A 15,405-nucleotide genomic window follows, 5' to 3' on the forward strand; every position below is an offset into this window, starting at 1 on the left:
AGTCACATGGACATCCAATGTCCATAGTTCTGAGTATTGCGGCGTAATACACCAATAAAGGATCCAATGTCCGATGTTACTGCTCCATAACAAGTGTTAAGTAAAGCTTATTTTTATGTTTAGGTGTATTTTAAACATGGTTGATTATTTGAGAGACTGGATCAACACACGTTCTGTAGCACTGTTCTATGTTTGACTAGTTTGTTTTTGTTTTGACGGATGTCCACAGGAGGGTGCCATGTGCCTGGCAGCTACTGTGGAAGAAATATATAAATATTTCTATGTAGGGTAGTCTCAGCCCTGCTTCTAAATCAGAGCAGTGCTCAGGAGAGGGAGAGAAAGAGAGAGACACGGAGTGAGAAAAAGGAGGGAGGGTGGCCGAAAACTAAGAGAGGAGAGCGAGAGACGAGGAAAGGAACAGAAAACCTTCACAACTGCATCACCTCATCAGCTGTTTGTACTGTTTGTCAACTCTTCTTTTACCATGGCTACAACATCCCAGGATTTAGAGTAAGGAGGAAGCAAAAACAGAGTGTGAGAGAGAAAGAGAGAGGAGAGAGAAAAAGAAAAAACAAGAACCCTTCGCTTCTAAGTCAGAAAGGAAGAGTGAGAGTGAAAGGAGAAAGAGGAAAGGTGGGCGAGAGGAGGAGTAGGCACCCTTTCCTTGAAGAAGTAAGAGTGCAAGGGGAAAAGGAGAGAGGAGGAAGGAGGGAGCGCACTCTACTGTGTGGACATGGGGTTGTATGCTGTTCTGTTGATCTGTCTATCCCAGGCACAGTTTGGGAGAATTTGGGCGCAGGAGCGAACAGGTAAGATCTCAGCTTGTATCACATGAACACACACACACACACACACACACACACACACACACACACACACACACACACACACACACACACACACACACACACTAGCACACACACTTCCATACCTGAGGTAAATAGTCCCAGAACTAACTTCCCACTGTCGAAATACTGTGAAAGTGTGTGTGTGTGTGTGTGTGTGTGTGTGTGTGTGTGTGTGTGTGTGTGTGTGTGTGTGTGTGTGTGTGTGTGTGTGTGTGTGTGTGTGAGAGAGAAAGAGAGAGAAAGAGAGAGTAAGAGAATATGTGAGCGTGCGTGAAAGAGATTTGTTTTCGATACATGGACAAAAGTTTGTATATGTGGCCAAGCCTTGGTCTTCTGAACATCTGTGCAAGCTATGCTAAAAGGCTAACAGTCCTTTCGACACTTATCTCTGTGAGTCAGAGGAAACACTTGAAGGCACTGTGATGGATTTGATTTTCTACCCAGTCTTTGTCATCATCACCGGTCATGAGTGTGTATGTGCGTGTGTGCGAGTATGCATGCATGTGTGTACTTGTGTGTGTGTGTATTTTCGTGAGGAAAAGTATGTATGTGTGTGTCTGTTCAACCACATCACAGTGTTCGCCTGTGTGTGTGTGTGTGTGTGTGTGTGTGTGTGTGTGTGTGTGTGTGTGTGTGTGTGTGTGTGTGTGTGTGTGTGTGTGTGTGTGTGTGTGTGTGTTATTTCAGTACTCCTTGGAGATGCAGTATTTTTAGCAGCCACCGTTCTTCCACCGCTCCTCCTCCTACAATCAGTGCTGCTCTAGATTCACTGCCCTCTCCTGTGGTCCCCTTCCCTCTGATCAGGGGCCCAGCTCTGCAGTAAGGAGCCCAGCCCAGAGAGGCCCCCCTGGGCCCCCAGTGAGAAGAGACAGACCCCAGCCCCATATGCCCCACCACAGGGGCCCCATATTGCAACAGCAGAGCCTGGCAAGAGAACAGTGCTTTCCCCTTGGATGAGGAGGTCGTCATGCCTCATGTTCCTCGATCCTGGTTGTGGAGAACCACTGGATGTACAGCCTTGTAGTTCCATCACTCTGACATACATGATTTAGATATTGTTATTGAGGGCTTGATGTGTTAATGCAGGGGTGCTAATGCTCGGCTGGAACATGAGACTGCGCACCCTGTAGGTATACCCAGGTGCATGATGGGAGAACTGGCCTAATGTTAAAGGAACATCCACAAATCAGTTGTTTTGAGATGATGGTGAGACTACAGGATAAAGGAACATTAGAGCCCTCGATTCACATAGCTGGCTCTGGTGGACACTAGCTTGAAGTGCTTTGAAAAAGGTCAGTTAGGTGTCTCGGGATTGAGAATAAAATAAAATGACGTAATCGACAAGTCTAGACAACCTGGGAGGGGTCAGAAGAGTGCTCAAAAGGTTCTCAAAGATCAGCTATGACTTTGTGTTAAAAATGAAGGACTCAAATCGAAGTGGACATTGGTGAACTTTCATCCGTCCAGTTGTTGCCGATGAGTGAAAGGAGTTAAGAAAAGGAAATATGTTTATATAGCACTCATTTAACTAGCCTAAACTGAGCATTTGCAGACTTGGCATGAACTGTCCTAAGTACGTGCATACTGAGTACAACCTGACCATGTGCAGACCGAGTACAACCAGAGCATTTTGAAACGAACCACGATGAAACACACCAATCGTGGTTAAACAGCCATTTTGCTGTTATCATCATCTTTTGACTGTATGACCATATGGATCTGAAGCTCTGAAGCTCAATCCCTTGTCTGCAGCCTCTGGCAAATATAGGCAACCTGGAACACACTCGAGATGTTTGTCATTCTCTGTGGGCACATCGGTGGTTGTAAATGTTTGTTTGAAGTGTTTTACTTCCCTTAGGGTTCTATATAATGATGGCATGAGGATTTCATATATTTTGGAAAGGGAAGAATGTAGCATGTGAGTTTACCATTGTAGAATGACTACATGTAATGCAACTCTCCCTGAGGTAATTTGTCTGAATGACAATGTGTTCTAGGTCACTTAACCTGGGTTGAGTTTCCTGAAAGATTCGTAGCACTAAGACCATTGTTGGTCCATTGCCTAGAAAGTACTTAAATGGATTGCTGTGACAAATCGTCAAAAAACTTCACTCAGGGCAAGGAAATGATTAAGATTGAGACAAAAAAACTGGGAAACTGTCCCTTTAAGATGATCTCTGTGCTACAAAGTTTCTGGGAAACTCACCCCTGATTGAAGAAAAGTCAATAAAATGATAGTAGTGTTAATACAGCCCTTTGTAAGACAGCAGTGAATCCAACTCATATTAACTCTATTGCTCCCTGTAAACTATTACAGGCCCCACTCAATGAGGGTTTGGCCACAGAGTTTTGAAACCCATAGGCCCAAAAGACCGATACTTCCAGGAATGCCTCGCAAAGCAGACTCGACAGACTAGGTTTTGGGATTTGGAAAGTCAATGAGAGAAGTGAAAAATTCATCCTTATAGTTGTTCATTTTCTGGATAAAAAACAACTATATTTTGATGATGTGACTATTGACAATCAGCTTTTTGAAAGTCCTATATCTTGAAAACTTAATTGCTGACATGCAAACAGCAGAGTAATAATAGCCCAAAATAAATAAAAATATAGGTTTTTGTGGATTATTCCTTTAAATATATGAACATGGTATTACTCCAACCTTGTGAAAGTGTCAAATTGACGTATTTTAATTTGTGTCAAAGGATTGCCTTTTGATTTGACTGCCTGGAAATGTGCAGTTCAGTATGACATGACCGTTAGACCCGCTGACGTGTTTCTACTCATGAGCTTAGCTAGCTAACGTCCTCATGACATCGCTTACAAATGTGATCAAGGATTTATATTGGAGAAGCAGTTTCTGTTGCCTGGCTACCCAAACTTCAAACACTAAGCCTCGCCCACAGACGTTAGTTTATTCTCTGCAATGAGTCTGGATCTGAGTACCCCCCCCACGATTTCTAGAATGAAAATGTTCTAACCATTATGATTGGTGCCAGAATCCGATGGGTTGGGCCAGAGCCAGAACACACTCTGATTGGTTAGAGATGATCCAATCGATGATGACTTTGTTTTGTACAACACCCCTCATTTTGACGTCACCACAAATGACTTCAACGATGGCAATCTCAGACTGAAGTATGTAGCGAACGTAGAGCAGCAGAAGAATATCAGTTTTTAAGCATCTTCATACTAAACCATCTTTGGTTTGGCATCAGTATGCCATTATGGAAAAACTCATAAATATCCAAAAGAAGTAACAAAAACAAATAGAAACAAATTGTAGTATATAAATACAAATAAAAAAGAATCAAATTATTACGCCATTACCGTATTGCTAACATAAAACACACAAATAAAACTAAATTGCACAAATCCTATATCACAAAAATACACAAATAGAATAACACACTTATAAAGAAGAGAACCTGATTAGTACACTATTGCACTTCAAACAAGAAACACACAAACTAAATTGCACAATTAATTGCATTACTAACTGCATTAGTACTGTACAAAGTTAGAGGTGCACTATTTGATAGATTCCCCCACTCCCCCTACCTCGGGCTTCCAGTGGGGACCTGAGGTCAACCTACCCCCACCCCCTCCCCATCTCGTACTTATGAGTGGGAGACCTTCCCAGGCAGTAGTCTGCCTAGCTCATAAACAAGAATCAGGACACCCACTCCAACAAGGTTAATTGACCCACAGTCCCACACGGTGACATGATATCATTGACTTGACGTGCAAATGAGCGATAGAAAACCGATCAAGCAAATGTCACCATTCGGAATATTATTATTATTTACATTTTTTGTTTGGGTGCCCCACGCCACCCCCAGCAAGATGCCGCCCCCGGGCGGCTGCCCATGTCGCCTATGCCTAAACCCGCCACTGTACGAGCACATGTGAAAACACAAATTTCAACATGTGAAGTCAGGGCCAGGGTCACATATTGTATGTGCATTCGTAGCTGCAGTGAGAGATGGGAGTAATGAAACAGATTCAGATAGAATTAAAACATGATTTAAAAATCATATTAATCATATTTCCGTTTTCAGAGAAAAGCTCGTCTCTATGTTATGATATGTGCAACGTAAAAGGGTTTTTATCCCACACCCCTATGACCTTTCACTTGAATGTGAAAACGTGTTTTTTGGAACACTTCGCGTGAAATTTCACGTGAAACGATGTGGGTTTATTTTCCGTAAGAGTGTACTTGCATGAACAGAAGCCGTATTTGTTTCAGTCACAAGGCCACAGTCATTACAATGATTAGCAGTCCCCCGTAAACATTTTGCTCCACCTCAAAGATGGCCATCTCCTTTTATTAAAAATGATTTTACTGACTTAAAACTCTGGCCGTCCTCCCTTTCTTTGTCTGTCCACAGGGGTTTGAGCATGCGTATCTGGACAGAGGAGATGTAGTCATTATTTGTGTGCGTCTGTCTGTAAGTTGTTGTTCGCAACACTTAATTCCCTAATAATTCCACCACCTGTACACGAGAGGAAACCATGAATAAGGTCAAGCAAACCTACCGGTTCCAAGTGGAAAAAGCATCTACTTCTTTTTCTGATAGAAATAACACTATTCTCTATGCACAGCTAGGTAAATGAGCCATCAATTTGGATAAAGGAATTGAAAATAGAAATGACACTTCTTTTAGATCTATTTTACCTTATAACCGCTGGAGACAAATGTGAAACCAGTCATATGGCAGCAAACTGAAACATATCAACATATAAACTTTCCCACAGTAAAGTTTATTAAATGCTGTGCCATTATGCAGAATTTAAATTGTACAGTCTTTTAGCTTGGAGAGATCGGCGCTGTCAAATGCCTTAATTATAGACTACTCCGACATTCTCTGTTTCCTATTTCTATCATGTTAAATATTAGCCACTATCAGTATTGACCGTCAGTAGCCCTAATAACCACACATATTCAACTGCCAGCTTACTGTTAGTTCCCTTCAGTTGGTATAGCCTACATTATCATTCCATTTAATTACATTGTTTAGTTTACCTTCATTTGTTTCCTCTGTAAATGCTGTCACGGCTATGTGGTTGTTGCTGAGGATCATTAGTAGCAGTTTATAATATAAAAAAAAAGACCTGTCCGTAACAGTTTGAAAGCAAAGCATGGTGCAATATTTGGCTGTCATCACACAGTTCCATGGTAAGTGCAAGTTATAGATAAGGAGATAGCCTACTATTGTACACTATTTTTCTGATTATAATTCTATGTACACTAATCTTTCAACAGTACCACGGGTTAAAGAACTACAGTTGAAGTCGGAAGTTTACGTACATAGGCTGGAGTCATTAAAACTCGTTTTTCAACCACTCCACAAATTTCTTGTTAACAAACTATAGTTTTGGCAAGTCGGTTAAGAAATCTACTTTGTGCATGACACAAGTAATTTTTCCAACAATTGTTTACAGACAGATTATTTCACTTATAATTAATTCACTGTATCACAAATCCATTGAGTCAGAAGTTTACATACACTAAGTTGTCTGTGCCTTTAAACAGCTTGGAAAATTCCAGAAAATGATGTCATGGCTTTAGAAGCTTCTGATAGGCTAATTAGCGTCATTTGAGTCAATTGGAGGTGTACCTGTGAATGTATTTCAAGGCGTATCTTCAACCTCAGTGCCTCTTTGCTTGACATCATGGGAAAATCAAAAGATATCAGCCAAGACCTCAGAGAAAAAATTGTAGATCTATACAAGTCTGGTTCATCCTTGGGAGCAATTTCCACAGCCCTGAAGGTACCACGTTCATCTGTAAAAACAATAGTACGCAAGTATAAACACCATGGGACCACACAGCCGTCATACCGCTCAGGAAGAAGACACGTTCTGTCTCCTAGAGATGAACGTACTTTGGTGCAAAAAGTGCAAATCAATCCCAGAACAACAGCAAAGGACCTTGTGAAGATGCTGGAGGAAACAGGTACCAAAGTATCTATATCCACAGTAAAACGAGTCCTTTATCGACATAACCTGAAAAGCCTCTCAGCAAGGAAGAAGCCTCTGCTCCAAAACCGCAATAAATAAGCCAGACTACAGTTTGCAACTGCACATGGGGACAAAGATGGTACTTTTTGGAGAAATATCCTCTTGTCTGATGATACAAAAATAGAACTGTTTGGCCATAACAACCATTGTTATGTTCGGTGGAAAAAGGGGGAGGCTTGCAAGCCGAAGAACACCATCCCAACCGTGAAGCACGGGTGTGGCAGCATCATGTTGCGGGGGTGCATTGCTGCAGGAGGGACAGGTGCACTTCACAAAATAGATGGCATCATGAGGTAGGAAAATTATGTGGATATATTGAAGCAACATCTCAAGACATCAGTCAGGAAGTTTAAGCTTGGTCGCAAATGGGTCTTCCAAATGGACAATGACCTCAAGCATACTTCCAAAGTTGTGGCAAAATGGCTTAAAGACAACAAAGTCAAGGTATTGGAGTGGCTATCACAACACCATGACCTCAATCCCATAGAAAATGTGTGGGCAGAACTGAAAAAGTGTGTGTTAGCAAGGAGGCCTACAAACCTGACTCACTTACACCAGCTCTGTCAGGAGGAATGGGCCAAAATTCACCCAACTTATTGTGGGAAGCTTGTGGAAGGCTACCTAAAACGTTTGACCCAAGTTAAACAATTTAAAGGCAATGCTACCAAATACTAATTGAGTGTATGTAAACTTCTGACCCACTGGAAATGTGATGAAAGAAATAAAAGCTGAAATAAATCATTCTCTCTACTATTATTCTGACATTTCACATTCTTAAAATAAAGTGGTGATCCTAACTGACCTAAGAGAGGACATTTTTACTAGGATTAAATGTCAGGAATTGTGAAAAAGTGAGTTTAAATGTATTTGGCTAAGATCTATGTAAATTTCTGACTTCAACTGTAAATGTGGCAATTTTCATAAATAATCAAACCAGGATTTTCTTTCTTTCGTTCGTAAAGGCTCTCCAAACCATTTTTTTATCATCCGCAAATACTTTCCTAATCCTAAATAATCTAAAAGTATTATTACATCTACCAATTGTTGATGAAACAGAGACGAATATGCATATATTTAGATGGCTTTCTTTCACTGATCCCTAATATTCTGAACCCGTTCTGTCAATATATTCTACTGAAGCTGTTGACAAATTTCTAACTAAAAGGTTCACCATATTTAAGGGGATGGCTTAAGACAAATGTACTGAAAACCCTGTTGAATGAAAACCCAATGAGAAAATATGTTGGCCAGCAATTGGGAGGTTTGAATTACATTTATTCAGCGTGCGCAAGGGAAGCATGCTTGCAAAGCCCGTTTCGCACCTTCATAAGGTAAGTCTGAATATACCAACTACTGAGAAGTGGGTAGCAAAGGCGTTCTTAAGAAATGCGTAATCTCCTACGTTTGGAATCGGGACCCAACAGTATGAGCGCCATCCATTAAGTCAGCAAAAGTAATTTATTGTTCATTAATGGATTATTTCTATTGGGAAAAGCTTAAAGTACGAAGTCCATTGACTGATGTCTCCCTGCAAAAGAAAGTACATAAGTTATATGCAGCTATAACAAAAGGGGCAGTATGGATTGCCTTCATTGCCATTCATTTTGTTGGATGAAACTGAACATAGACCGATTGAACTTCAGTGCATTCAGCATGGAGTATGGACATATTTGGCTCATGATAATGCTGAGGCTTGTGAGATAGCTGTGGATGGATGATATGCTGACAGAGAATGGGGGAAAGAAAATAGTGGTAGTGAATAGTTCAATTTGAGAGAGTCAGGAGATGGATGACAGTGTATTGTCCCATAAAAATAGTGCTAATAATGAGTGATTATGACGCTTAATTAACCTGCATAATTTAGTGAGATAATTATATTGTCTTGATAAGGTAGTAAATAGTAGCTTCACTTGATGTGGGTTTATTGACGCTAGGCCTACTGATCTGTGTGTGTGTGTGTGTGTGTGTGTGTGTGTGTGTGTGTGTGTGTGTGTGTGTGTGTGTGTGTGCATGCATGCATTTCTGAGCATGTTACCCAGTGTGGATGCTTTAGGGATTTGTTCTTACCAGTGTATTATATAGGCCTATGTATCTGTACTGTACATATGTGGCTGATGATGCTTGCCCTACATTGGCTTCTTTCCTTATATATGTTTCAAACACCCACCAGATTTGCAAGGTTGTTGCCGCAATGCAGGGCCTCCAGAGGGATGTTCTAGGGCAGGCACATCTGCCTTTGTTGTAGTGTTATCTCACATAAAGCAATGGTGCCGTCCTGTTCCAAAGGATCTATAGCAAACCTGGGTTCAAACAGTATTTGTTTTGTTTCAAATTATGCACTTGATTGAGCTTGTCTGGTACAATGGAACCAATGGAATAGTCCCAGAAGTGCAAAGTGCAAACCCTGCCCATCTGACACGCTGGCAGGTTCAATCGAATGCTGAAAGTATTTGAAAGAAAATGGATACTAATTTAACATAGGTCTGGTGTAGAGGGGTGCACCTATTGTAAGACATGGATGTACTGTGCAGTATATAGGCCTGTCATCCCAATGATTGCCTTTAAGATGTGCTGAGATTTGTTGGATCGTTGAGGGAGACACACTGATGGAGCAAGACCCAGTGCGTGTGTGTTTTTCAGAACAGTGTTATGACAACTGTCCATTCCTTGAGTCACTGTCCCTCTATCTCGCTCTCTCTCTCTCACTCCTCCTCTTCGTCCTCCCTCCGTACTCGGACACCCCTCAGTTAAGTCCAAAATGGCACCCTTTTCCCTATATAGTGCACTATTTTTGACTGGTCAAAATGGCACCCTATTCCCTATATAATGCACTACTTTGACTGGTCAAAATGGCACCCTATTCCCTATATAGTGCACTACTTTAGACTGGTCAAAAGTGGTGCCCTACATAGGGAATAGGGTGCCATTTGGGATGCAACCCTCATCCTCTCAGCAGAGATAAATGCAGCCAAATTGACCCAATTAAACAGCTTTGATTGTGAAGCGTCAGAAATAGATCCTCTTCCGCTGTTGCAGTGAAATCAAACAAGACCCCTTATTAGAACCACCTCCCCCCTGTGTATGTTTCTCTCTCTCTCTCTTTCTGATGTTCTCTCTCACTCTAGCTGTCTCTTTTCGACCACATCCTTTCTTTTCGACAACATCGAGGTCCACATTGGAAACAAGTGTTTTAATTAAGGGAGTGGCTGCATAACCAGGCTCAACACACCTCTTCCTGAAAGCTAAACAACCTTAACTTCTGTGCATATGCTACTTTATGCAAAAAGCCATGTACATTGCTCCGCTGCTGTTTTCCCCTCCCTTCCTGTTCTCCATCACCCCATGTCTTTAAAACAGCTTTGTCTGTTGTAACTGCAAATGATATGATCAACATTTTGCACAAACGTTTTTTTGTCTGTAGTTACTGTAATAAACAACGTGATCAACATCTTTGTACAAACTTCTTCGGCTGCCCAGAGGCGGAACTGTATTGAAGACCATTCCCCTTCCGATGACCTGATTGCACTAATTGCTTCAAATTGGTGCAGGCCACGCCTCCTTCCACTACACCTGTTCCCACACCTGTTCTCACTCCCAAATCACCACTCCTAAGCCTTCTCTCACTCCTCACCATCCCATATAACCACCATCTCCCCTTCTGAACACTAACAATACCTTCATGGGGATGCCATGGGTGGCATGGTCTCTTTTTTTTTTTGCTAGAAAATAATAATAATAATAAAGTGAGTGCCTTATTCATTGGAGAATGTAACATGCTGATGTTAGAGATCCTTGCAATGGCTGCAGTTTGTACGCTACTGACATTACCTTAGTACACTTATTGTCCCTATTGTCAGTAGTTATATCCTTTTTGTTATCTTTTAGACATTTCAGTTTATCTTCACCGATCGTTTTGGCATGGTCAGTCACGCTTGACGCTCTGTTTATCTCCCGTTTGTATTTCCTCTGTAGAAACGACCTAAGATTTTGAAGGTGAGACAGCAGTGATTGCTAAGGGGAGGCCACAACGCAGGAATGGCAGCCGGCTGCTGGTGGTACAGGTGGTGTTTGCTTGGGTTTAGGGGTTATAGCTGGAGGCTGGGTTGGAGTAGTGCTGTGCACTGGACCTTGAAGGGGTGTATGGTTCCTGTAACCTCAACTGTGCAAACAGTGCTGCATGGTCCTGAAACTGTTCTCCGTTAGTTTTAAACAGTGCTGCGTGGGTTTGGAATGTTTTAACCATTTTCTGCGTATGAGCACATATTTGTGGTCATTGTTGAATGGTCCCTACAGCGTACCTTTGCAAATATGTGTCTGGAACAGTAGCAACAGAACAAAACACATCAATAGCAGAACTCGATCTATAAACCAGTCTAAAACAAGACGTAAGTTAGCGACCTAACAGCTAGACTTCTTTAGACTGTACCACATCTCTGGTGAGCACAATGGAGAAATGTAATATTGTTTAGAAAAGAGATGTGTGTCAGCTGCTGTTAGTTTAGCTAACTTCTTGGATGGCAGCCATGTTTGTTTAACAAGCGAACTTTCATCCCAGATTGCAATTTACTGTAAGATGCAAATAAACAAAGTCAAAGATGGCTGCGCCCATTGCCCGTAAAATATGAATTTAGTTTGGGCACTTTAAAGGATATTACAAATCTACTTGTTAGTGTATACAAGAACTGGAGCACATGACTTGACAAGTCGTTTACAGTTTGACAAAGCAAATAATGTTTTCACCTCACAGATCATCATCGCAAATGCAAGCCTACTGCCTAGCCTAACCGTAGTGTGAAAGTTAAACAGGGCTGCCAGACTTGGTTGAAACCATTTGTAGGGGGATATGCAGTAGATGTTACTATGATGGGGGATTTATCAATAAATTGGGGTGGGGGGGCAGCAAACAAAGTTTGTAAGCTAAATAAAACTCCTGGAAAGGAGGGTTTGAGCTGGCAACCCTGAGTAACGATAGTTACAATCTAATTTGAGTGAACAATCCATTTTGTTATGACATCCACAAAGCATTGTACACTGCTCAAAAAAATAAAGGGAACACTTAAACAACACAATGTAACTCCAAGTCAATCACACTCCTGTGAAATCAAACTGTCCACTTAGGAAGCAACACTGATTGACAATAAATTTCACATGCTGTTGTGCAAATGGAATAGACAACAGGTGGAAATTATAGGCAATTAGCAAGACACCCCTAATAAAGGAGTGGTTCTGCAGGTGGGGACCACAGACCACTTCTCAGTTCCTATGCTTCCTGGCTGATGTTTTGGTCACTTTTGAATGCTGGCGGTGCTTTCACTCTAGTGGTAGCATGAGACGGAGTCTACAACCCACACAAGAGGCTCAGGTAGTGCAGCTCATCCAGGATGGCACATCAATGCGAGCTGTGGCAAGAAGGTTTGCTGTGTCTGTCAGCGTAGTGGCCAGAGCATGGAGGCGCTACCAGGAGACAGGCCAGTACATCAGGAGACGTGGAGGAGGCCGTAGGAGGGCAACAACCCAGCAGCAGGACCGCTACCTCCGCCTTTGTGCAAGGAGGAGCAGGAGGAGCACTGCCAGAGCCCTGCAAAATGACCTCCAGCAGGCCACAAATGTGCATGTGTCTGCTCAAACGGTCAGAAACAGACTCCATGAGGGTGGTATGAGGGCCCGACGTCCACAGGTGGGGCTTGTGCTTACAGCCCAACACCGTGCAGGACGTTTGGCATTTGCCAGAGAACACCAAGATTGGAAAATTCGCCACTGGCCCCCTGTGCTCTTCACAGATAAAAGCAGGTTCACACTGAGCACATGTGACAGACGTGACAGAGTCTGGAGACGCCGTGGAGAACGTTCTGCTGCCTGCAACATCCTCCAGCATGACCGGTTTGGCGGTGGGTCAGTCATGGTGTGGGGTGGCATTTCTTTGGGGGGCCGCACAGCCCTCCATGTGCTCGCCAGAGGTAGCCTGACTACCATTAGGTACCGAGATGAGATCCTCAGACCCCTTGTGAGACCATATGCTGGTGCGGTTGGCCCTGGGTTCCTCTTAATGCAAGACAATGCTAGACCTCATGTGGCTGGAGTGTGTCAGCAGTTCCTGCAAGAGGAAGGCATTGATGCTATGGACTGGCCCGCCCGTTCCCCAGACCTGAATCCAATTGAGCACATCTGGGACATCATGTCTCGCTCCATCCACCAACGCCACGTTGCACCACAGACTGTCCAGGAGTTGGCGGATGCTTTAGTCCAGGTCTGGGAGGAGATCCCTCAGGAGACCATCCGCCACCTCATCAGGAGCATGCCCAGGCGTTGTAGGGAGGTCATACAGGCACGTGGAGGCCACACACACTACTGAGCCTCATTTTGACTTGTTTTAAGGACATTACATCAAAGTTGGATCAGCCTGTAGTGTGGTTTTCCACTTTAATTTTGAGTGTGACTCCAAATCCAGACCTCCATGGGTTGATCAATTGGATTTCCATTGATTATTTTTGTGTGATTTTGTTGTCAGCACATTCAACTATGTAAAGAAAAAAGTATTTCATAAGATTATTTATTTCATTCAGATCTAGGATGTGTTGTTTAAGTGTTCCCTTTATTTTTTTGAGCAGTATATGATGTCAAACATGGTGCCATGCATAGCTGGCATTTAGCTATACCTTATTTACGTAAGTATTCAGACCCTTTGCTATTAGACTCAATTGAGCGCAGGTGCACCCTGTTTCCACTGATCGTCCTTGATGTTTCTACAACTTGATTGGAAACCAGCTGTGGTAAATTCAATTGATTGGACATGATTTGGAAAGGCACCTACCGACACTTTACACAAATCACACGGGGATTGGATGAGGATATGTGATAATGGAATTTATAGGTTTAAGGTTTTGACAAAATGTTTCCACCCTGAAAATGTATAACAGAGTGATTATAAGATTAATTCCCCAATGTGTGTGCATAGGACAAGTTAACAAGTTAAGACTTTTCTATTTAGCAATATAAGTGAGACATTCAAGGAAAAGGGGAACTGTGAACAGAAAGTTTGTTGCAGACTACTTGTGACCCCTGTGAAACTGATAACAGGAAGAATGGCTTTAGGCCTACGGTAGATTATGGAACATGTTGCAGGATATGATAAGCAATGTAGGTGTAGGAGAACACTTGTAAACAGCATTGACGGTGTTAGAGAAGAGGGGCATTCGTATGACCAAATGTTAGGTATAAAAGGCTGTGTACGTTGTATAACGGGAGAGCTCTCGTAAATAAAACATTCTGATCATTGAAAACTGGGGCTCCGTCTGTTTCATTCAACCAGAATCTTACAAATTCTGGGTTACAGACTGAGTAGTTTAATTGAAGTTCAGTTTAAGAACATTGAGAACAGAATTCTCCTAACAATATGGATTAGTAGTTGTGGTTTCTACAAAGGGAATTACAAAGAGGAGAAAAACAATAGGGGTGCGCTGATCACGTCATACTCATATTTGTAATACTCATGATCTAATAAACAGAAGCGCGATTTAAATGCCAGTAAGCCTATACCCCAACTGTGTATGACTGCACTATCAATCCAAACACATCTCAGAGCAAACCTGTATGTTTCTTAACTCTTCACAAGTTGTCCCAAGCTAAGAAACAATCCCGACAGCTGAAAATGCCCAAGATTTACTGACTTAGTCCTATTCAATTATCAACGAAATAGGCTAATAAATAATGCATGGCTGGCTACTGCTGACCTGCATTTATGCCAGACACAGATTTAGTTGAAAGTATTCACTCGCCCTATACTTTAAATCAACGTTTATTGGTCGCGTACACAGATTTGCAGATGTTATCGCAGGTGCAGAGAAATGCTTGTGTTTCTAGCTCAAACAGTCCAGTAAAAACACCTAGCAATACGCACAAAATCCAAAAAGAAAGAAATTCAGTAATATCAGAACGGGCAATGTCAGTCCAGAGTGTGTGTGTGTGTGTGTGTGTGGACAGTATAAGAACAGAAAAGGTGTACAGAAGTAGTCATATAGGATGAGCCATGACTAGAATACAGTGAATTCGGAAAGTATTCAGACCCCTTCACTTTTTCCACATTTTCCCACAGCCTTATTCTAAAATTTGATGGAGAAAAATAATCTTTATCAATCTACACACAATACCCCATAATTACAAAGCAAAAACAGGTTTTTAGAGTTTTTGCTAATGTATTAAAAAAGAAAAACACCTTATTTACATAAGTATTCAGACCATTTGCAATGGGACTCGAAATAGAGCTAGCTCAGGTGCATCCTGTTTCCATTGATCATGATTGAGATGTTTCGACAACTTGATTGGAGTCCACTTGTGGTAATTTAAATTAATTGGACATGATTTGGAAAGGCACACACTTGTCTATATAAGGTCCCACAGTTGACAGTGCGTTGTCAGAGAAAAAACCAAGCCATGAGGTCGAAGTAATTGTCCATAGAGCTCTGAGACAGGATTGTGTCGAGGCACAGATCTGGGGAAGGGTACAAAAAAATGTCTGCAGAATTAAAGGTCCCCA

At 42.0% G+C, this 15,405-nt stretch overlaps 1 protein-coding gene across 2 annotated transcripts in view; it reads left to right on the plus strand.

Moving 5' to 3' along the window:
* The first annotated feature begins 115 nt into the window (after nucleotides 1-115).
* The window catches only part of plxdc1 (plexin domain containing 1), a 90,872-nt gene continuing 75,582 nt past the window's right edge, over nucleotides 116-15,405 (plus strand). Inside the window, exon 1 of one of the 2 annotated variants that reach the window (XM_014158685.2) lies at nucleotides 116-809. In XM_014158685.2, coding sequence (XP_014014160.1) covers nucleotides 734-809 — 76 coding nt within the window. In that variant the 5' untranslated portion in view covers nucleotides 116-733. The remainder of the gene's footprint in view (nucleotides 810-15,405) is intronic. The other variant, XM_014158687.2, reaches the window with a different exon arrangement.

The sequence above is a fragment of the Salmo salar genome, chromosome ssa19 (genome assembly GCF_905237065.1).
Source record: "Salmo salar chromosome ssa19, Ssal_v3.1, whole genome shotgun sequence".
Classification (NCBI taxonomy): Eukaryota; Metazoa; Chordata; class Actinopteri; order Salmoniformes; family Salmonidae; genus Salmo; species Salmo salar.